Source organism: Neltuma alba, unplaced genomic scaffold, assembly GCF_004799145.2.
Source record: "Neltuma alba isolate B1F8T4 unplaced genomic scaffold, ASM479914v2 tig00005966_pilon, whole genome shotgun sequence".
In the NCBI taxonomy this organism is placed as follows: domain Eukaryota; kingdom Viridiplantae; phylum Streptophyta; class Magnoliopsida; order Fabales; family Fabaceae; genus Neltuma; species Neltuma alba.
Genome location: NW_021634298.1, coordinates 54,881 through 79,673, shown reverse-complemented (window position 1 = coordinate 79,673; position 24,793 = coordinate 54,881). Strand labels below are relative to the sequence as shown.

The 24,793-nt window shown below is 28.9% G+C and overlaps 1 protein-coding gene across 2 annotated transcripts; it reads left to right on the top strand.

The window, feature by feature from the left end:
- Positions 1-19,055: 19,055 nt before the first annotated feature.
- On the top strand, positions 19,056-23,679 carry LOC114749158 (cystathionine beta-lyase, chloroplastic-like). 2 transcript variants are annotated; one of them, XM_028937649.1, is made up of 13 exons: positions 19,056-19,131; positions 19,307-19,377; positions 19,493-19,627; positions 19,726-19,796; positions 19,885-19,976; positions 20,163-20,253; positions 20,385-20,496; positions 20,607-20,703; positions 20,965-21,046; positions 21,784-21,901; positions 22,247-22,354; positions 22,447-22,549; positions 23,504-23,679. In XM_028937649.1, the coding sequence occupies exons 1-13, from the start codon at positions 19,056-19,058 to the stop codon at positions 23,677-23,679; spliced, it is 1,332 nt and encodes a 443-aa protein (XP_028793482.1). The 2 variants fall into 2 exon arrangements, with proteins under 2 accessions (XP_028793482.1, XP_028793483.1); XM_028937650.1 differs by lacking the exon at positions 19,056-19,131 and having other exon boundaries at positions 19,330-19,393; positions 19,512-19,627.
- Positions 23,680-24,793: the final 1,114 nt, after the last annotated feature.

The window sequence follows — 24,793 nt, the reverse complement described above, 5'->3', positions numbered from 1 at the left end:
TTAGTCGCTAATCCATCAATAAATTTTTAGTGACGGAATTTTTCCATCACAAATTTTGTCGCTAATCTTTGTTACAAAATTTTTAGTTAAAGAACTTTCCGCCACTAAGTTTTGTCACTAAATTGTTTGCCACAAAATTTCTTATCATTAATTCTGTTGCCAAATCGATCATATCACAATTCTGTCGTTAATTTTAAATTTTATTATTTTATATTATAATTCTTTGGAAAAACTATTCTTGAGGTACTTATAGTTTCCTTTAATTTTTAATTTGGTACTTATTTATTTTCCTCCTCATTTTTTTGGCCAAAGTATTTTTCTCCTTATTGAATCTTTTAACTTTACCCTTATAACACCATTAAACCTTAAAACTTTGTTCTATTAGCATTATTAGACCATATACAAATAAAAATTTATTTTGTTAGCATTATTAGACCATATATAAAAACTAATTGTGCTAAGAGAGTAAAATTGAATGATTTAATATGGAAAGGAAAAAAAATCACATGTACGAAATTAAAAATTGAAGATAACTAAAGATATTTCAAGAACGGTTTTCGCTAATCCTTTTTTTTGCCAACATTTTAGATTATGATCCTACAATCATTTATATGATACTTCTTTGATCATTAATATAAGACCTATTTAACTAATTTGATTATATTAAAGAAGTTGGATAAATTAGTTAATTATAAAGAATATGATGTGTTTTTTTCTAACGTGCAATTATTATCTTCCTTAATATCCCTCATCTCCTATTTGATTATGGTTGATGAAGTATCTATATGGATCATTTAGGAAAAGAGTGATAAATATGATAAATAGATCTTACATTTAGAATCAAAATCAATAATTAAGTTCTATGTTAAGAATAGGAGGAGTAACATAATTAATAATACAATAATTTAAATATATTTTTAATTGTAAAATAAATTAATATATTTGGGAGTTAGTGTTAATAAAGGTATCATGATCACTTATCTCATCGTTAGATGCTTGCTAAAATAGAAAGATGATTTCTTAGAAAATTTGTTTTATGGTCAATTAAAATCAATTCCTCTTGATCATAATAATCATTAAACAAGCAAGATAAAAATATTAATTGCTATAAATAAAGAAGAAAGAGTAGAGAATTAAAGGGAAGAGAATATAAGAGTATTTTTCATTCTATTCAAATTCCTAAATACATGATACATACCCTCTATTTATAGCTATGACTTTACAAATTCGACAAAATCTACAGATTAATAGAAGATAATTGTGAGATTATGAAGATAAGATACGATAAAGAAGATAATAGAAGAGATATGGACATCCACACAAATATTATTATATTTATAACACCTCTTCTTAGATATCCATTATATGAATGTGTCTCATTAAAAGACTTCATCCAGAAAAAAGTCTATAGGACAAAAGCCTAATAGAAAAATATTAATTACTACATCCGATTCTAGCTACAAGATCTTGTTTATAGTTTACAAATAAGGTCTTATAATTAAGACCAGAGATGGTACAAATATAGAAGAATATTATGCATTCAATACATAAATAGGGGTTTAGAATATTCTTGTAAACAAGACAGTCGAGAAGTTGGGTTATTGGTTTCTGGCCTAGTTTGCAGACCATGTAATATTCCCCTCATAACAATACACTTTTAGTCCTTGTAACGTTATTTTCCCGGCAGATCAAAAAGACTAATTATGTATAATTAAAACACTACAGAAAAACAACTCATTACTCATGCAATCAGTAATAAAAAAACTATTTTGTTGCTAATTTATGATAGATTACTGACAAAAATTTAGTCCATAATCCTCCAATAAATTTTTAGTGACAAAATTTTTTCATCACAAATTTTATCGCTAATCTTTGTTATGAAATTTTTCGTGACAGAATTTTTCCCCCTTGAGTTTTGTCACTAAATTGTTTGCCACGAAATTTCTTATCACTAATTTTGTTGCCAAATCTATTTTGTTGTAATTCCATCATTAATTTTAAATTTTATTATTTTATATTATAATTTTTTTGAGAAAAGCATTCTTGAGGTACTTATAGTTTCCTTCAATTTTTAATTTGGTACTTGTGTGTTTTTTCTCCTTATTGAATTTTTTAATTTTACTCTTTTAACACCATTAAATCTTAAAACTTTATTCTATTAGCATTATTAGCCCATATACAAAAACTAATTGTGCTAAGAGAGTAAAATTGAATGATTTAATATGGGAAGAAAAACTCAGGTGTACGAAATTAAAAATTGAAGAAAACCATAGATACCTTAAGAATAATTTTTGCTAATCCTTCTTTTTTTTGCCAACATTTTATATTATAATCCTTATATAATATTTCTTCGATTCTTAATGTAAAATTTATTTAATTAATTTGATTAGATTAAGAAAGTTGGCTAAATTAGTTAATTATAAAAAATATGATGTGTTTTTTTTAAAATACCATTATCATCTTCCTTAATATCCCCCATCTCCTCCTATTTGATTATAGTTGAGGGAGTATCCACGGGAATAATTTAGAAAAAATTGATAATTATGAGAAATATATCTTACATTTAAGACCAAAATCAATTCAATAATTAAGTCTTATGTTAAGAACCGGAGAAGTAACATAATAATAATAATATAATAATTTAAATATATTTTTAATTGTAAAATAAATTAATATATTATGAAGTTGGTGTTAATAAATGTATCATGATCATTCATCTCATCATTAGATGCTTGATAAAATAGAAAGACAATTTCTTAGAAAATCTATTTTATGGTCAATTAAAATCAGTTCCTCTTGATCATAATAACCATTAAATAAATAAGATAGAAGTATTAATTGTTATAAATAAAGAAGAAATAGTAGAGAGTTAGATCGAAGAGAATATAAAAGCATTTCTCATTCCATTTAAGGTCCTAAATACGTGATACATGCCCTCTATCTATAGCCATGACTTTGTAATTTCAATAGAATCTACAGATTATATAATAATAGGAGATAATTATGAGATCATAAAAATAAGATACAATAAAGAAGATAATCGGAGAGATATGAACACGCATACAAATATTGTTATATTCATAACATCCCTTCTTGGATGTCTATTATATGAATGTGTCTTGTTAAAAAACTTCAACTAGAAAAATGTCTGTGGGACAAAAACCTAATAAAAGTTAAAAAAAAATATCATTCATTGATACATTATACAGTGTCGTCTCATTAAAAACCTTGCTAGGAAAACCCAATGGGACAAAACCATATACGAGGAAAAAAGAGTACAATATGCATTAACTCCCCCTCTTAATAATATCAATTCACATCTGAGTCTACAAAGTCTAATATACTAATCAAGCGTCTCAAATATTATATTTACACAAATATGACCGATATTAGTTTTACAATCTTTTGAAGATCATGAGACAAATAGTCCATTTATAGTTTTCTGACATGTGGATCATACAGTAATCTCTCGACATGAGGATCACTCAAGAATCTTTTATTTGTATAGCCAGTAAAATTAGTCTTGAATATATTCAGATAAAATAATATCACTTCTATAATACCCTTAAAATAACAAAAAATGTGCTTTAGCTTTATGCCAAAGTCTGTATCATGTTAGTTAGCAAATGATATGTTAGGTTGTATTTGCATGGCTAGCGATGGCACTAAGATATGATACTTCTAGACTAAGTATTTATTCATCACCTTCTCTATATTTAAATGGATATTTAACCCACATCTAAAGAACTTGCAGCTATCATAACACAAGATAGATGTGACTTATCCATATAAAAGTGCTGTAAGACCTTTTCTGTATAACTTTCTTAATCTATATTCCAATTTGTAATCCAAGGCAATCTTTTGTTTTTCTTAAGCCTTTTATTTCAAATTCTTTCTTCAGGTAATTTGCAGCTTTTGAAAACTCTTTAGGAGTTTCAATGCTATCAACATAAATAGTATTGATAACAAACTCATTTCAGAATCTTTTCACACATAGGCAATTTGGAATATTTTTACATTCTTCCTTCAGTTGATATTTACTGACTAGTCATGCCATATATGTCTCCACATAGAGACTAATTTCACTTAATTGAGTAGTATTCTTAAGAACTTAATTGTATGCTCCTGGAAATATGAACCCTTTCAAGGATTTTCATATACTATGATTCAAACCTATTCATATATTGGATTATTTGAATTCACATAAGGATTTGAACCCTTCTGAAATTCACATATAATTTTACTATATAGTGAGTCATAACTTATATATTTCCAAGACACGTATGTAAATTTTTTATTGACCGCTAGATTGTTAGATTGATAAGATATATAATTTAATGCAGCACAAGACTATTTCTCTTTTCTTGTACAAATGCCCATTTATATGATACTAATATTACACTTCAGGTACTTGATACACAAATTCACATTATAATATTGCATGTTGTGTCTTTTCCTTTATATTAGCCAATCATATTTTTTTTCTGTATTTCATGACAGATTTGTATATAATTAAGATCCTCATTTAATCACGTGATATTATTATCAAACTTATTGTCAACAATTCTATTATTTCTCGATTTTCTTGTCTTTTATGATATAACATATCAAGATCTCTTTATTGCTTCCAAGTATTTAAATAGTTATGTCTCAGCCTTTTTTGCAATTCTTGCCTCCTAAGTATGATCATCTTGATTATTTGCTCCTTTTTTTTTTGAACCAATCATTCTTTCATGTTTCAAGCATGTCTTATTTTCATTTATAATGATAGAAGCCTTTTTAACTAGAATATGAGAATTAAGAATTCTCACTTAGGTTAGTAATTGCATATAACAGATATTTAACAATATTCTATTAATACAATATTTTATAAACTTCTGATTATTACTACTATATTTGAGGATCTACATTTAATAGTAAAAATGTATTACATATATTCTCTTCTTCAACTACTTATTTTCTCCAACTTATATCGAAAACATGTAGAATAAGTTTCATAAATCCATAAGTTTCTTTTAGAAACATTTTTTTTTTTCAATTAGAGACAAATAAGAAGAAGAGAGTTCTTAACCAATGTTAATTCCCAACCCTTTTTTTTTAATAGTACAAGCTAATGCTTAGGATGTGATTGAACGCATATGTCTGTGCTTCAAAGGGCAACATCTGAGCTACTTAGCCAAGAGGATGTTGGCATCCCAACTTTCTTTTAATATCCATATATGTACATTTTAGTTTCTGACCAAAAGCCAATTATCATGGAAGAATTCATAATACATTGTTGGTTGATGCATTTATGTGTGGAAATATGTAAAATCAATTATCTCAACATTAAATAGGAATTTTGTTCTCATAAGTTTTGATCTAGCTGTTTATGGAAGCTTTCACTAAGCATATAACCATTGACAACATGAGGAATAGTCACTAACAATTGCATCGAGAATCATATTTGTTCCATAATCAAGAACCTATGCACTCAATGTAATTATCTGAACACATTTACTTCAGGTTGATCATAAACACCCATGTGACAATTTTATAGATGTATCTTTTATTCGTAACACTACAAAAAAATATGCTATTGGCGATGGAATTTTTTATTTAGCGATGGATTAGTGAGAGAGTTTATTATGCAGCTAATTATTTTGTCACTAATTAGATTAGTGATGGAGCCATAGATTAGTGACGGAATTTTAGAAAATTTCATCACAAATTAGCAATGAAAAAATTTCGTCGTTAATCCGTCAAGAACCCAATTTTTGACAAAAAATTAAAATGCCATGTGACTCCTCTACATAGTCACCACGTCATCGCCGGTGATGACCACCGACCACCTCCACTTGTGTTGTCACTTCACATGTCACCTTGTACCGCCACGTATCGCTACTATATAATTCCTTCCTCAAAGTGACTTTTCTGTGGCTCAAACCCAGGACTTTGTCTATGGGCATATGCAACTTTACCAGTTGAGCTACAATGAACCTATTGACTTGTTATACAAAATTATATATATAATATTCTTTTACATAAACAATTATATATGATATATATTATTAAAAACTTAAAATAAACTATATGATAATTTTAATCATAACTATTTTAATGACAAATAATTTTTAAATATTTGTTTTACTATTTATTTTATAATGTTTTATTGTTTAAAAAAATATCTTTAATATAATTTTAATTTCCAATTACACTATTTTGAATTTTACACCATAAATAATTTTTCATAAATTTTTTTTAAATTTATTTTTGAATTAACATTGATAAGATATACAATTTAATTATACATGTGTTATATTACATTATATGATATCATCTATATGTGTTTTGCATATTTGATGAAAACCATTTATAATTAGTCAAAAAAATCTTTTTTCAAAAAAATAGCTATTATAATAAAATCTAATAAATTATTCTATATAAAAAATTAAATGATTTGAATAGATTATGATAGACAATATTCTCCTGTTTGTATATGTACTCTATATTATTTATTTTCTTAAAATTCCTTGTATATACTATTTGTTTTTATGTTGAAAACTAAAATCAATCTATATCATGGGTATTAATTATATTATGATTAAATTTTATTGTGTAGTGATTGAAATTTAAAATTTACTTCAATATTAGTTTGTGTTCATATAAATTCATTTTTTTATTTTGAATTTCTATCATATATTATATCTTTCTACATATTATACATATGATAAAATTATTTCTTTCTTATATCAGTTTGTATAAGAAAGTTATTAATATTCTTATTATATTTTTTAATTATTATTAACAATAAACAGGAATTGATTTTAATGAAATATAAACAAGTTTTCTAAGAATTTGTCTTCCTACTCTCAGTATATATCTAATGATAACATGAATGATGGGATACCTTCATTAATGCCAACTCCACAAACATATAAATTTATTTTACAATTAAAAATATATTTAAATCATTATATTCTTAATTATGTTATTATATAAATTGTTGTAAGATTATAATCTAAAATAATGAAATTTAAAAGTAGTGACAGATTAGTGACGGAATTGTGACAGAATAGAACTAGTGACGAAATTAGTGACGAAAACTTTTGTGACAAACAATTTAGCAATGGAATTAGTGATAGAAATTTTTGACAGAAAAAATTCCATTACCAAATATTTACTGACGGGTTTTTTGACGGATTAGCAACGCAATTTAGTGATGAACAGAAATTCTGTCACTATTTGTCTCTAAATTTAGTGATGAAATTTCCATGGACAATCTTTCAGAAATTAGCGACAGAATAATTTTCCGTCACTAATTCTGTCAGTAATGAGTTTTTTTTTTTTTGTAGTGTAAGTTATTAACTTAGTCCATGTGGTGTCTAAATGGGCCGATATATAAACTTGATATTATAAATATACACAGATCCATTTTCAAGGACAGCTAGTAATATTCTCTTATTTAATTCTTTTTAAGAACAAGTATCACATGATAATTCTTGAATATAAAGAATCTTTTAGTTCTTTAATAAATGTTAATGCACATTTTCCATGATATTTTATGTCATTATGATCCGAAATGATCAACCTATCATACTAAACTATACACACAAACTTCTAGTTTATTGTAATATTATTCTCAATTATTAGTAAATTTTTTGTTATCATGTCATATTCATTTTCACATTAATAATTCACAAAAAATATGTTATCAATAATAGATTTTATTTTTGTGATAATAAACCATGATATAACTTTTTTAGAGTCTTATTTTTCATCTTTCATCAAATAGTAGAAACTTGTGCACTCATGGAGCGTTAAGCATGACCAACTCTTTTGGAACTTTTTTTAAAAGGAATATAAGATATAAGGAATAACATGAACATTAATGATATCAAATTCCATCCAAAATGACTCTCTCAAGTGTGAGTCATATAAATATATTTTCATTATTTCTATATTTCAAGTAGAGTTTAATAAAATATCTTTGACTTGGAAATCCAAGTGCTTCTTGGTTCACATATAATCATAAATTTCAATTCAATCATGGTAACCCTTGTATGAACTATATTATCAATTTCTCTTCTACCCAAAAAAAAAGGAGGAACTACATTCATTCTTTAAGAACTTCATTGATTTTGTTACTAATTGTTTCGGAACTATGTCAACTTTTGTTACTAGTTCTTCTGAATCTATACCAACTTTTTTTGTTACATATAGTATTTCAAAAAATGCCACATATGATTTTTTTAGGAACTATCATATATTATTATTTCATACATACTTTACTTCTTTTTATGCTTTTGAAGTATCTTAAAATTTTCCCCCATATACAAATTTTATCAATATTTCATTACTAAAAAAATATTACTCCTTATATAATATATATATATATATATATTGTAACATTTTAAAACCTATTTCATGAATTTATAAATTAAATAGAAATTTGAAGAGTGATCTAGAAGGACTAAAATCAAACTATATAGTCATAAAGATTTATATCATAAACATTCAGGGCTATGTATAAATCATTAATCTTCAATAATCTATATAGTAAATATATTTTTCAAAGATTATTTGTATCATTCAATATTTAAACCATAAGCCTTTAAGGCTTTAATATTTATAATGAAGTCATCAAAGCATGACAAGTTATTCTTTTTATGTCATTCAATAACATAAGTGTAATGACTATTGGCTATTTAATAATATGAAATTATAATATTAATAGATATCAAATTAAATGTCAATAATACATGAGAATAAGATAAGAATAAAATTTAAACTTTAAGTTAATAAAATATAAAATATAAATGTAACATGAAATAAAAAGAAAATGTAAACTTTTAAGCCAACAAGTCCTTCACTCTCTAATCAACAGTTTCTCATAATAAAAGATATTTGAGCCACTAGTCTTGTAGGCTACATTATTTATATTTTTTTTAAAAAAAATTCTAAGTACCCTAATTTTTTTTTATAAACAAATCATATAATGATCCTTTTTAGAATCAAAACTATATGACTTCAGGCCATTTAATAACAAAAATTAAAGATACGTGACTTCTAGCCATTTAATGTGAACATAAAAGATAAAAAATATATAGCTTTTGGCCATAAGATAAAAGGTCAAAGTTATATGATTTCTAGCCATTTAATCTCAAAACAAAACAAAAAATCACAGATACTTGGTTTCTGTCTATAAGTTAAAAAGTTAAAGTTATATGGATTTTACCCATTTAATAAGATAAAGAAAAAATAAAATATATATAGCTTTTACATATAAGATAGGAAATCCAAATTATATGACTTTTAGCCATTTAATAAGATAATGAAAAGTGAAACATACATAGCTTTTAGCTATAAGATAGAAAATCATATCTATATAACTTCTGGTTATTTAATAAAATAAAATATCAAATATATATGTCTTCAAACTATTTAATAAAAAGAAAATGACCAGAAAATACTCATTGAAAGTCAAAAAGATAATTAAAAAAAAAAGGCATCCAAATAAGTGGAATAACCAAATAAGTGCCACGCACGAATCTGAGATTTTCAAATTTTGACAAAAAGACTAAAATGCCCCTTGCATGTTTAGAGTGTGTGCAGTGGGAGTTACCAAATTTCCCAGTCGCCAAACCACAAGCCAAGGTTTCCACTCTCCGAAACTGCAAAGCCCTCATTCTCCCAAGTCCTTCGCTCAACTTGCCGCCGTTGAGGGTAGCGTTAATGACCATTTGAGCCATCATCACGAAGAGTGTGGCCACCGTGAGGAGCAATAGCGTCAGTGACCATTTAATCTAGGCCATTAGTTGTTGAAAGCGGTTTATTTTACAGACCCATAGACCCAGGGATTGCTGAACGGCTGAATCGAAAGAGTAACCAATTCCATAGCTTCGATCTTTCTGGCATCTTCCTCTCTCACCGATTCAAGAGGAGGTAGAAGGTTCTTTTTGGCAAGAGCCATAAGGTATACAGATTTCATCTCCTCCAGTGTCTTCTCCATCGCATGTCGAGTCTTTTCTTGAAAGAGGTTGCTTCACACCACTATAAGATATCCTAGTTTGTTTTATTTCCTTTTCGATTGTTTTTTTATGATAGACAAACAGTAAATTAACTTATCCTACCGGGAAGATTGTCTTCCCTCAAGATTTCTAGAAGTTCGCCAAAAGCTTGAGTTATATGATGAAACCCAAGCATAGTGTTGAATCCAATCTCTTCTCAGCTAAGTTTTTGCATGCCTTTGGAGACTCAATTAGCTGCTTCTAGAAAATTGATTATGTTAGTGAATTATTGTTACTGATTGATCAAATGACAATACTTAAATGATCTATATTGCATTAATCATCTTAATGAAGTACTGCTCTCTCTTCCATTATTAAAATTTTTATAAAATTTCAGGTATAAAATGACCAGAAATTCAAGGGGATTGACTTGAACAAAGTTATTATACATGTAACGTGATTAATAACTTGCGAAGTAAAAGTGACTCACTTATAATGCTTTTTGCAATCTATTTTTAATTCATTTGCAGCCAAATTTACTAAACATGCAACAGAAATAACAACTTGAAAAATGAAAGTAACTATTTGCACAATGCTTTTTATAACCTATTTTAACGTATTTGAGAGGAGAGCACAAAAAGGTAAATCAAGACCGCAGCCAAAACCAAGGGATTCCCGGGGCCCGAACGAGAGCAGAGGCGGCAAGTATTCTCATAAAAGAAAGAAAGGAGAATAGGCAGGGAGGTAAGAACGAGTAAGACTAGGTTATAACAACACAACAGAGGTTAGACAGCTCTTACTGGAGGAAGTCGGGTCACCCGTCCCCTTGACACAGACACGAGCAGCCTTCTCAGCCAACTTTCTAGCTCTGGCCAACTCCCGAACTGAACCCTTTCGATTCGAGCCAACCGCACTTCCCTCCCTTCTCCTACTTCCTATTCCGCCTCCGGAATTGGCTGTTCCACCGTTTCCGAAGAATTTTCCTCACGTATAGGTGGCTCATTGGGATTTTGATGATAGCGGCCCGGACTATGAATCGAAGGACCGTATCTTTGAGGGATTCCAGGTTCCGAAGGAGCTTTAGTCGCAGCTGCTCCTTCGGGACCTATCAAAGTAAACCGAAAAACAATAGTCCGAGCTGACGCTCGAGCGACTCCGCACATTGCGCCTTCGCGCATCCCTTTTCTTGCTTGTTGCGCCTTCGCACATCCCTTTTCTTGCTGGGAGAGGTTTGAAGACGCTCGACTGGTTGGAGAGGATAGGAAGTAGTACACTACGCCCGGTTCACCAGGTTCTACCACTGTTTGGAACAATCATAGTCAAAATCAGAGTTTGCTCCTGGCTTAGAAGGAACGCTAGCTATATGCTTAACACATGCAAGTCGAACGTTGTTTTCGGGGAGCTGGGCAGAAGGAAAAGAGGCTCCAAAAAAACTGCTCTTTTTTTTTCGTCAGCAGATTTCACTCATCAAGTTCTTGTTTGATCTGCCGCTGTTAGAACACCACAATATTCGTCCTTTTGGGGTTAATGTTAATGCTCTCAATGTTGAATCGATCATTTGATACCCCTTTTCTTTTTCTTTTGCGAAAACGGCGGAATGGCATAAAAGTAATGAAACCGACGATGGCTACTTGATAGCCTCCTTTTATTTTCTTAAAAAAATAGCCTTTTACCTTTGTATTTGTTCGCCAAATCTTGTTTAGTTCCATCCAAGCTCCCTTTTGTCTGAATCTTCGTGGAAGAAGAAGAAGCGGTTCACCAGTCCGTTGCTGACGCTCGAGCTACTTCGTACCCTTGCTTCTTCGTCTAACGGCTTTGGCGCGTTTGCGCTTTAGTTTTGTTTGATTGCTGGGACCCCCTACTAGTAAAGGGAAGACGGAAGTGCGCTCCCGCGCACCAGCTGAAAAAGCCCTAAACCCAGCAATCTTCCCTCCTCTCCCAGATAGCCTGATCCGTTCTGATAGATCGAAAGAGTAGGAATGATAGAGAGGGAATCCATCATAGGGCACGACTAAGACATCGAACTATCTCACTCAAACTCATGGTTGATGGTGATCGCACTCAAACGATCATAGGCCGAGCGTCTATAAAACACATCATGCCACCTGGTACGACTGGGGTCGAGACTGACCCGCCTAAGAGAGAGAAGGCAAGAGTGACTTCCCCCTATCACTTAAAGGCCAAAAGAAAGTTTTTCTTTCCGGAGCATTTTTGGTTTTACAAAACATGTAATAGAAACGACAACTTATAGACTGAAACTGACAATTTGCATAATAGGATTTGTAACCTAGTAACCTTTTATACTCCATTTCCAAACAACTTTACGAAGCATATAATTAATAGGAATAACAACTTGAGAAAAGAAAGTAATTATTTGCATAATGCTTTTTGTAACTTGTTTTAACATATTTACAGATTATTTTACAAAACATGTAATGGGAATGACACCTTTCGGAATGAAATTGACTACTTGTATACCAGGATTTGCAACTTGTTTATTTGCGATCTTTATAATTTTATTTTTAAATACTTTTACTAAATATGTAACCAAAATAACAACTTGAAAAATAAAAGTGAATTTTCATAATCTTTTTGCAACCCATTTTAACACACTTGCGAACTATTTTACAAAAACATGTAATGGGAATAAAAACTTGTGAAATGAAATTGATCACTTCAATAAGCTTGTTATTATGTGAAAACCTTCATTTGCTTTTTTTTTTTTAAAAAAAACCATTTCAGGGGTGTTTTAGTCATTTCACCAAAACTTGTAAATTCCAAATTTATATCTCATGCCCATTCGGTCATTTCCCTTATTTGACTGCCTTTATTGTCTTTTTGATTTTCAAAGAGTGTTTTTTTGTCATTTTCCCTTTAATAAAATAGAAAATCAAATACATATATATATAGTTTCTGGTCATAAAATAGAAAATCAAAATTATATGGCTTCTAACTATAATATAAAAAATCAAAACTATATAGTTTTTGACTATTTAATCTGAAAAAGATGTAAAATCTAAGTTATATGCCTTCTGGCCATTTAATCTTTAGATGGTAATCCTTTAGGGAGACTACAAATATCGTTTGGAACTTCAAGTTCCATCAAAATAGTGATATCAATTCACCGAGGCATAGAGAGAGAAAATTCCTCCCATCACAAATCATTTGAAATGTATAATATCCATATTAAAATTGAATTGCATTCCTATAACGTAAAGCAAAATCTCCAATCTTAACCATGAAACTTTATATACAAAACAATGGTAAAAGATCTTTTCAGTTCTACATAATTGCTTAGATTATTCTAAAAGATTGATTATAGATACGAATACTTCAAAACATCATATATACGATGTTCGAGATATTTTTATTTGAATAAAACAAATGATACTCTAGGAAAAAAAAACATGAAGGTGATGCTTTATAGTTATGTCGTATCTTGGTTAGTGCTTTGTATTGATAACATGTTATGAATAAAGAAGAAAGAGTAGAGTTAGAGGGAAGAAAATATAAGAGTATTTCTCATTTCAATCAAGGTCTTAAATACATGATTCGTGCCCTCTATTTATAGGCACGACTTTACAACTTTAACAAAATCTATAGATTATATAATAATATAAAATAATTGTGGGATCATGAAGATAAGATACGATAAAAGAGATAATACGAGAGGTATTAACATCCACATAAATACTATTATATTAATAACATTAATAACTTTCTTATATAAATTATTATAAGAAAGAAATAATTGTATTATATATGTACAATAATTGAAAGATATAATACATGATAAAAACTCAAAATCAACAAATAAATTTATATGAATACTTCCATTTATAATTATAGACCAAACTAATGTTGAAGTGAATTTTGAATTTGAATGGTAAAATAATGAAATTTGATCATGATACAATTGATAACTCATGAAGTAGATTGATTTGATCCTCAAGTTAAAGACAAATAATATGTACAAATACTTTTTTAAGAAAAATTACGTAGGATACAAACATAAGTAGAAGAAAGATGTTTATAGAAGTCTAGTCAAATCATTTAATTTTTTATATAGTATAGTTAACTAGATTTTATCATAATAGTTTTTTTTAATAATTAGATTTTTTACTAATTATAAATGGTTTTCTTCATATATACTAAAAGCTAATACATAATATAATATAATGCAATATGATACATATATATAATTAAATTATATATCTAATCAATGTTAATTAAATATAAAAATAAAATATATTTATGAAAAAGTTATTTACCATTTAAAGTTCAAAGTTTGTTTCATTTGAAATTAATATTACATTAAAATTAATTTTTCAAATAAATAAAACTTTGTAAACTAAATATAATGTAAACATTTAAAAATTTTGTCTTATTAATAGTTAATATTAAAATTATTATATAATTTATTTTTATTTTTCAATAATACATATGCATGTACGTAATTGTTTGGGTAAAAAAATATTATACACAAACAATATTTAGTGTTGTAAGATTGCAGATTTATTGCTACTCAACTAGCTAAGACTCAGGCAGGGGCACACGAGGTTAAGGCTTTCAGTCTTAGAGAAGTCACACTTGAGGAGAATTATATAGTGGTGACACATGGCAGCTGAAGCTAAGGTGGCAGGCCACATGTGATGGCAACGAGTGACACGATGGTGACTAGTTAAGGGGCCACGTGGCAGCTTCTCAGAGGTTTCACATGGCACTTTGAAATTTTTAGACAAATCAGATTATTACCTCAGTAATCACTAGCGAAAATACTGAATCCCTAATCCAATTAACGACAAAACAAGTACCAATGAAAAAAAATTATGTTGATAATTCCATTATTGATTAGACTTAGTCACTAACATGTCGCTAACTCTATCGCTAAGTTATTTTTTAAATATAATAACAGAAAAATACGTATTTACCCAATAATTTGGTTCTAAATTATTTAATCATGTTAATTTTAATTTGATTTTAAACATGATATATTTTGATATAATAGTCAAGATATTTTTATCATTTATATTTTTACTCATTTTCTCTCCTTTTAACTTTTCTTCTCATTGTAGTTAATGTTAGCATAGGTGGGAGACAGTGCCACTGCAGTTAATTAATTTAAATTTAATTTCTTTTTCTTAATTAACAAAATTTTCCCAGCATGATAAAGATGACCTGGGATCATTCACAATAAAAACCTTTTTTAAATGACGACTATTTTATTATTTTCTAAATAAGGGATCAGGTGGGGTGGCACGCCAGTTCAATACTTTCTCTATTTTCAAATTATGGACATTTTATAAAATTATATAAATATAGTATTATTGAGTCAAATTTGAGTATTATTAGGTTTAATTTGAAATAATCTCATTCTTGTGTTCGATTTAGGATCACATTTTGAAGGAAAATAAGCTGTTTTTCCTTCCCATAACCACGTTTGACAATTGTTTGCCTGTTTGAATTATCTTTTGTTCATCTTGCTCATGGGCCGAATTTTTTTTTTAATAATTTTAAGCACAATTACATAAGCAACTTAAAGTTACCTATGGCTTATTATGTGCTTATGGGTTGGTGAGAATCATTGAAGACATAATAATTACATGCTGCCCTCTGTCTTTAATATAAAAGTTACATAATTAATTTATAAATATTAAAAAAAATTAGTAGGTTATTTGTAACAAATGAGTGTTTTTTTCTAAAATATTCTTATTAATTATGTATATTGAATTACTCATTTATAAGATTCACTTAATTTGTGCAATCACTGTGTGGATTACTTTGGGTAAAATGGATGAATATAAGAGATAAAAATGATTAAGATCTTGTATTTTAGACCAAATTGAATATACAACTAAATCTTATATTAATAATAAGATAGAATTAAACTTGTTTTTTCAATAATAATCCAAAAATTTTCTACTTGTATAAACTTTTTTATTTATAAAAATCAACCTAAATATAAATTAAATTATCCAATCTAATTTTTACTCAATCTAAAGTTTCTAAAATCCCAATTAAGAATAAGCCACTTTTTATTATCAATCCAACGAAAAGGCCCTAAGCATTTATGACTCGTTCCACTAAAATCAATTTCAGTTAATTTGTTTTTTTTTTCCCGCCACATCAATTGGTTCAAATATTTGATGTTCGCCAGAATATGTACAAAATAAAAAATATTAAATAATTTGAATTATCACAAAATATAGAGTAAAATACGTTAACTTCCCTTCAATTTAACCTAAGTTATTATTCAATTTAACCTAAGACCTAAGTTATTACGTATACTTCTTTTTTCATTTTGAAATCCTATATGAACTTTTTTTAAAATAAAAATATCTGTTACGTAAACCTTTCTTTTAGTTTTCAAATTCAACTTTTATCTACTTAACTGTCAGTTAACAGTTAAATCATATTGTGGAAGTATTATTTTAATCAAAATGCCTCTTCTTAACATAGATATTACCTAGTAAAATTATCACTTAATCACATATGGCATATTTTTATTAAAAAATGAAAAATAATTTTAATACTTATTTTCATATTTTTTTTGTTATATTATTAAATTGATTAAAATTTTACAAATTTAATTAATTTTTTAAATATATTTTTTATTTTTCAATAAATTTTAATATTTAATCTTTTTTATTCATTAAAACTTACTTGCGATGTAATCTTTTAAATATACATGCTGGCAGAAAATATTTTGCAATCATTATATGTATTTTCAGTTATATGTATATTTTTGAAATAGAACGAAGGCCTATGTAATAAAAACAAAATAGAAAGGTGGTTAGAATATTTAACTCTGAAACCCAATGTTTCTTTGAAATAATTTCATTAATTCCACAATTATCCTTTTACATATATATTATTCTTTGTCAAAGGTTGATAAGGGCCATCAATAATTCATTATAACTAGAATGCTGTGTTCATTGTATTAAAAAAAAAAAAAAAGGAATGCTGTGTTCACATGAAGATAAGTTACACCACATCTTGCTGATGACTTTTAGATCTACATTCAATTAAATTCAATAAAATAATGATTACTTTAAGACAAAAATATTTTAATAAATATGCGGACGCCACTCTATAAGACAGGACCTCTCATGAGATCCCAATTCCGGTAAGTCTTCAGCTGACTGGGTCTCTGATTCGTCAAAAGTCGAAGCCTAAAAGCCATCATTCTTAGAAGGAGGCTTTGGCAAGGACATATCTTGGGCAATAACTCATTATTTTCACATGGAACTCAGGGCATTATAATTATTCCTAACAAATACTCCCTCTAATTCGTAATATAAGAAGTTAGTTAGAAGTGAATTATAATCCAAAAAAATTAATGACATTTTTGCACTTTTGTCCCCATTAATTGATAATTGATTTTCAGGGTTTTGGGAATGCGGCTCCCCATAATCTGTTTTTCAAGTGTGAAATAGAGAAAAATTTATCATTTTAAGAGAATTTATCAATTGTAAAATATGATGACTAAACTACTATTTCTTGGCTTGTGAAAAAATTAACTAACTTCTTATATTTTGGATCAAATAGAGTGTAAGTTTATTTTCATAAGGTATCATCTTTAATCATGACTACTTTTAAATAAAAACATTCTTAATATATATATGTATAATTAATAAGAATGTTTTGTAGAATGAATTATAAATTTGAGACACAAAGTGTATTTATATTTAAGACTAAATACAATTATCAGTTAGTTTTTATATTAAGAAACAAAGTAGCATACATATATAATTGAATTTGAAATTGTTTATATATATATATATATATATAGTACCCCCTTCATTCTTATATACAAGATACAATTTTTGAGGCAGGCATGGTTGTATTTACGAAGATACACTTACTAAGGGACATCTGAAATTAACTAATTTTCTTCATTTTTACCCCTCATTAGTTATTTGTATATCCCTGTATTAATTATTATCTCTTTTTTTCACTAGTTCTCTCTCACCCACTCTCACTCTATAAATAAGACTATTTTTAAAATAAAATATAACTTTTATACATTAATTGCCTTTAATTAATTTCTTAATCTATTCCCCCTGGCTCATAATAGAAATCATTTTAACCAATTCATCAATATCATAAGAATGGTATTCAATTCATTAAATGTATTTTAACTTGATTTTTTTTTTCAACTTTGCCCACATTAAATGAGGTTGTGAAAGAGAGAGAAGCATATAAGGAGTTATATTTAAGCATTAATTGTAGGGCAAAACTGATAATTAAACATTAATTACTCTTCAAGTTATTTATATTTTGAGCCATACTATTTTTCTATAAGCGACTTATACTGTGGACTATAGCAGTATGTAATTTAATTATTTATATCTTATCTATAGGATCCAAGGGAGTATAAATTACCCAGATTTGTAATGTTCAATACGCTCTCAAGAATACATTTTTGGTTTTGTTAGAGACCAGTTTTCGAACTTAATAGGGACCTCCTGTGCCTTACTTTGCCAAACCCACATACTTTGAAGATAGTAGAAATCAATGCCTTTGATATAAGATACAAAGGAGTTCTCAAACAAAAAATATTGATGCAAAAGAAAGTATTATTGTTTTCACATCTAAACATTAGAAACCAACCTAGTTTGAATCATAAAATCCTTAAATCACTGATATTTTTGGTGTGGAGTCTAGTCCGACTCTTGAAAACATTGCATGTGAAAATGTGAGGATGAGCATATGACTTTCTTTTCCAATAATGTACGTGGAAGATAAGAGCGTATAATCCAATCAAAACGTGGGCTGCCTAGCTTCACCATCAATATAATATATATATATATATATATATATATATTTATATATATCCCAAAACAGGAAGCAGCCCCTTGAAAGCGAAATATAATCATTCTGTATCTCTTTGGTCATCTTTCTTTTTCAATAATGTCAGCTTCCCCTCTTATTCAAAAAAGTGCAAATGTGATTATGACTATATATATACGTGCATGCATGACTCTTATTCATACCACATTCGAATTTCGAGGAGCATAACCAGAACCTAGAGATCTCCTTAATTTCATCTGATCTTCATCAGTCATGGCATTGGCCTCAACTTTTCTCGTCAGCCCTTTCGTGGCACCAGTCGCCATTAATCCCCGCAATAAGGTAACAACGTAACGATCATTATTTCAAACACTTATATATGATTAAACAGCAATAAACTTGAACTGTGAAATGCATGTGCAATATAGTGTTTACGTTTCTCTTTATTGTATTTTAGAGCACAAGTGCTGGAAATAAGTGGGATAGCTTGGGATTTAACAATTTGAAGTCGAAACGACCCATCCATGCAAAGGGGTTCAGAGTAAACTGTTTGATCCAAGCGGAGGCCGACAGTATTGGAAAGAGAACTACTAATGTGCTTTTGGCTAATGGTTTGTGATGTGTTTCTTGTGCTTAAATTATGTGTGAGAATATCTATCTACATACACATACACTCACACACATATGATTTTTGATTTATATGTTAATAGTTTAAGCTTCTTTTTGCAGAAAAGTTGCAGACACGCGAACCGAGCATGTCCACAGTGTTAGTGAATTACCATAATGACTTTGATCCCTACAAAGCAACCTCGACACCAATTTACCAAACTGCTACTTTCAAAATGGTGAAAATTTGATCTATACTTATGCTCAGATCTTAAGCATATTGGTTCCATGATATTCTTTTCATATTCTAATTGTCTTCTATATGTTTTTCATGCAGAAATCTGCCACAGAATTTGGTGAATATGGCTATTCCAGAAATGCAAATCCTACCCGAGATACTTTGGAGAAGTGAATATAACTATTCTTGATTATTTTGTCCATAGTTTGCTTCTTCGTTTCATCCCCTTTGATGAGTTGGCTTAATTTGTATCTTCAGGTTACTAGCACAGCTTGACAATGCAGATAAAGCCTTCTGCTTCACCAGCGGAATGACTGCTTTGACTGCTGTTTGTGAACTCGTTAATCCTGGTGCATTTCCTCATCCTAGTTTCTCTAGTCCTTTTGAAATTCGTAATATATATATATTGAATCCATAAAATTTTATTTCCATTAAGAAAATATTAGAGGGACGACTTGTGAACGGATATTCTCATAGCTTTCTACTGAATGATTGCTTTTTATTGTCATTTACTGTTATATATAATTTCAATGCAGGTGACGAAATCATTGCTGTGGAGGATATCTATGGCGGATCGTATAAATTCTTGAACGAACTAATCGCAAGAAAAGAAGGAGTTAAAGTGACGTAAGTTTGACATTTCATCTCTTCGGATGCTTTCTTTTTTCTTGCGGAGTACTGGATTATGCAGAACAGATAATTCTTGGATTGATTCCTAGAACATGGTGATGATGAGGTCATAATGTTTAAACGCACAGAAAAGTAGATACAAGTAATCTAGAGAACGTGGAAGCTGCTATGGGAATTAACACTAAGTTGATCTGGTTAGAGAGTCCCAGCAATCCGCAGCTCAAAATATGTGACATTCGAGTAGGCCATGCCTATATAATTCTTATCTATATTCTTGCAATGACCCAACCACAAAAATTTTAAATGTTAGGAAATTAATTTGCTTCACGTTTTTCTTGATTTATGTGCAGAGAATATCAGAGATTGCCCATGCACATGGTGCTATTGTATTGGTGGACAACAGTGCAATGTCTCCTGTGTTAAGTCAGCCATTGGACCTTGGAGCAGGTATGTTCTATTAAATCATCCTTGCTAAAGATAATAAAATATAAATATATTTATTAATGTAATAACATACATGCATGCTTCTTAATGCTCTCTTTCCACTATTTGTGCGTGTGAGTTGAAAGAATTTTTAAGGAAAATAAAATTATTTTAACTGCGATTGGCACCCTTGCTTGGAATTTGTTTAGAACACCCTATATGTAATACAAACTAAACAATAAATAAATTTCTGCTAAGTGACGGTTCCTATTTTCCTTTTTCCAGATATTGTTATGCATTCAAATACCAAATTTGTTGCTGGAAATAGCAGTGTCCTGGCGGGGAGCCTCGCTACAAGGGATGAAGGGTAGGAGCTCTAAATATTCTTTCAAACACTTAAAATGTTGAAGATATTGATTTGTTTGCGAGCCATTTTCAATCTGATAATTATATACAACGACTTTTCGAATTAAATTTCAATTAAATGATAATTTTCATCAGTATTTTTTTTTTTTGCCAGCAAATTATCGTCAGTATCTGATACATAGCCATCAGTATTTATGTGCATGTGATCCTTATAACTATGAAGAATGAAATGATACTCTCATTAATATTTCCAACATCATTCTATGGTTTCATATTGCTTGGTCTTGCTGGTCAAAAAAAATATTGCTTGGTCTAAACCGCCATTCCTTAATTATATTAGATAAAATGAGAGATATTTGGCATCTTGCATTCACGAGAGACAATATAATTTTGTGTTTTCTTTTTCAGATTTTATTAAAAAAAAATACCATGACGAAATAAATTATGCATTTAAAAAATGTTATTAAATCTTGAAAAATATAAAACTGCACGATTTCATATATTAAGATACTTGGAATTTTTCTTTTTGTCTATACGGAAATGGTAAAAGAAGAAGAAAAAAAATTGAGAAGTTCATGCGTTAAGTTTGTTGTATGTTGTGAATATTATTTTCTATTGATTCATTAATTAAGTTCAATTTTAATCAGCCATTTATTTTATGCTTTTTTAAGTTCAATTAATAATGTAAATCTATGTGCTTCCCTCATATTTCTTTTTTCATTTGATCATCCTATAAAGGTTGGCAAAACACTTGGAGGCTTTTAAAAATACAACGGGCACTGCCTTGTCCCCATTTGACTCCTGGCTCTGTTTAGAAGGAATTAAAACAATGGCTCTACGAGTTAAGGAGAAACAGGTACGCACCTCACAAAAACATTCTAATTATTATAAGTTATTGATAGCTTCAAGCTAAGTCTGTGAACAATATGATCGTTTGCCTTCCAATATATTCCCCTTTTGCACAATTCATTTGATAAAATGGTTTGTTTACATAGTCACTTATAAGAATATGTACACATACACACAAATGAAAGTAAATAAAACTTTTAGAGAGACTTTTTAATGTTCTGAACTAATATGTATACATACGTATGGTATCTCTGCAGCTATGCTTCCCATTTAAAATTTCAACGACAATGTCATTATTTAGTTCCATTAAAAAATAATAATAATAAGTTGGAGCAAACATTATATTTTGCAGAAAAATGCACAAATAGTTGCCGAGTTTCTTGCCTCCCATCCTCAAGTAACGAAAATAATGTATCCTGGTCTTTCTAGTCATCCTGGATATGACTTGCACCACTCGCAGGTATATGATTTTCCTGCAAAAATTAAATATTAATTTTTTTATTAAATATGCTTGAAATAATTTTATCCAATAATGGAGTTACTATTTCACAGGCGAATGGGCCAGGATCTGTGCTTAGCTTCACAACAGGCTCACTGCCACTCTCAAAGCATATTGTTGAAAGTACCGAGTACTTCAGCATGACTGTCAGTTTTGGTAAGTATTTGTATTTTTGGGAATATATATGTACACACATTGTCACGTAAGTTTTTATCATTATGACGTATTTCCCCTACTTTAAGAGTTATTTATCATAATTAACTAAAACGGTAAGGTGGGAATAGAAGGTCAAAATTTTGTATGGTTTGCCCTCTGACCATGTGATTTTTGTAGTCGTTTACCATAGTTGTTCTATTATTCCTTTACAATCAAAAGTAACAATAACAAACAAATGTAAAAGTTATTATTGCTTTGAAATTTTCAAAATTACCCCAGTAAAGTTTTTAAATTAGAAGAGGTTGTTCAATTAGTAAAGAGATTGTTTAGCAAAGGACATTTATAGAAATAGCATTATTAATGTTTTTGACAAGGAGTATTGCTAAGGATCATGGGGAATGATCTTCTATTAATGGATTGTTAGTCGTTTCAAGGATAAACTTGTTGATAATTCATCAGTAGCATCACTATAATCCTTATTATAAATTATTACTTGTAGGAGAAGTTTTAGGTTCTAAAAATAAATCACTTGTAAAGTACTTAATAATTACTACATTTAGTTCTTAATATAAGAGCTAGATAACTAATTTGTGAAGATTAAGAAAATTAATTAAGATGGTTAACTGTATCAAATGTATATTAACCTTCTGAACCTACCCTCTTTAATCATATATATTGGAATTATTTGTTGGTGAAAACCCTTTTAGAGACAATATTATAAATTTGATAGACAAAGTCAATCAAACTCTTATATTTAAAGTCAAATTCAATTTTCAAGTAACTTTTATATTGAGGACTGGAGGCAGTACTTTCTAATTCTATCCTTAGTTAACTCTTGTTGAAACGAATTACAAGTGACTTGACTGGAGTGGTAGATGAGACATATGTGTTGAAGTTTGTGAATATGTTTTCATACAGAAAGCTGACCATTGTCAATTTTGTTGGTAATGTTAGGGAGCGTAAGTTCATCGATATGCTTGCCTTGGTATACGTCCCATGCTGTCATTCCTGAAGGAGAACGTGTTCGCATGGGTTTAACTAAAGATCTTGTACGTATTTCTGTGGGGATTGAAGATGTTAGTGATCTTATTACAGATCTTGACAAGGCACTCTCATTTGGATCACTCTAATTTTCATATGTTCCGACTTTCTCTTGCTTCAAATAATATGTTGCTGTCATTTTGGTTTCAATTGAGGATTTTGTTGATTTGTTAGCTGCATTATCACGTTGCCATTTCTTTTTCTTGTTTTACCTATTTGTATAGCAATTTGTTATAACAACTTGGAATAATAAGCTTATTAAAGCGAGAAATTTTTATTATCAGGCTTCGTAATTGGTGTCTTTACCTTCCTTTAAAATTATTTGAATAGAGGATAATTTTCTCTTTAATTTATACCTCTTGCTTAATTTAATGCTTTTATGTTATTGGGACTTGGGATACGGACCTATGAATGAACACAAGAGAGCTTGACTTTAAACTTTGTACCTTTGGTCCGAACTCGTGCGCCTCTAAATGTATATATTAAATATGTTAACTCTAAAAAAATTGCAACTATATTAAAGAATATATATACACATATCTATATAGGATAAAGTATCATCCAAGGCACTGATGTTAATTTCTATTCTTTCTTTATCGTAATTTTATTCATGACTTATTCAGCATACATAAAAAAAATCATAACATTATTTACCTCCCTTTAATTTTTTTGAGTAAAAACAAAACATGCATAAAATAAAGTGAAAAGATAGATACAGCATAAAAGATCTCTATTTTATAATACACGGCATAAGAGTTCAAAAGACAAATGTCAATGTCGGAATGTTACGATGGACTTAAAAATCAAACTTTGAAATTTGGTACCATTAACCGCTGCCTATTTCATGATTTACAGTGGGCTAATCCCTATCCACCAGTGTGAAATCCCTATATTTTCTTATACAGTAATTTTCTTATATAAATTAAAGTCAACCTTTAAAAACAATACATACATAAAATAAAGTGAAAAGACTCATGCAACATAAAATAACTCTATTTTATGATTAAAACACGGCATTAGAGTTAAAAAAAGGGGAAAGGGGTTTCACCAGTTTCCTTCCCCTCCACTTTCATTCACTTCTGATTTTTGTCATGAGATTGAAATTTGAACGGTTCAAATTTCATATTTTATAAAATTATCAATAAAATATTATTTTTTTTTAAAAAAATAAACTTAAAGTACTAAATTGTAGCTATGATAATT

What these genes read in the sequence shown, in the direction of transcription:
- LOC114749158 (XM_028937649.1), top strand. Translation starts at nt 19,056, where the DNA reads ATGGCATTGGCCTCAACTTTTCTCGTCAGCCCTTTCGTGGCACCAGTC. An exon ending in TTGGAAAGAGAACTACTAAT is followed by an intron (nt 19,378 to 19,492) that starts GTGCTTTTGGCT and finishes ATATGTTAATAG; the next exon opens with TTTAAGCTTCTTTTTGCAGA. An exon ending in GCCATTGGACCTTGGAGCAG is followed by an intron (nt 20,704 to 20,964) that starts GTATGTTCTATT and finishes TCCTTTTTCCAG; the next exon opens with ATATTGTTATGCATTCAAAT.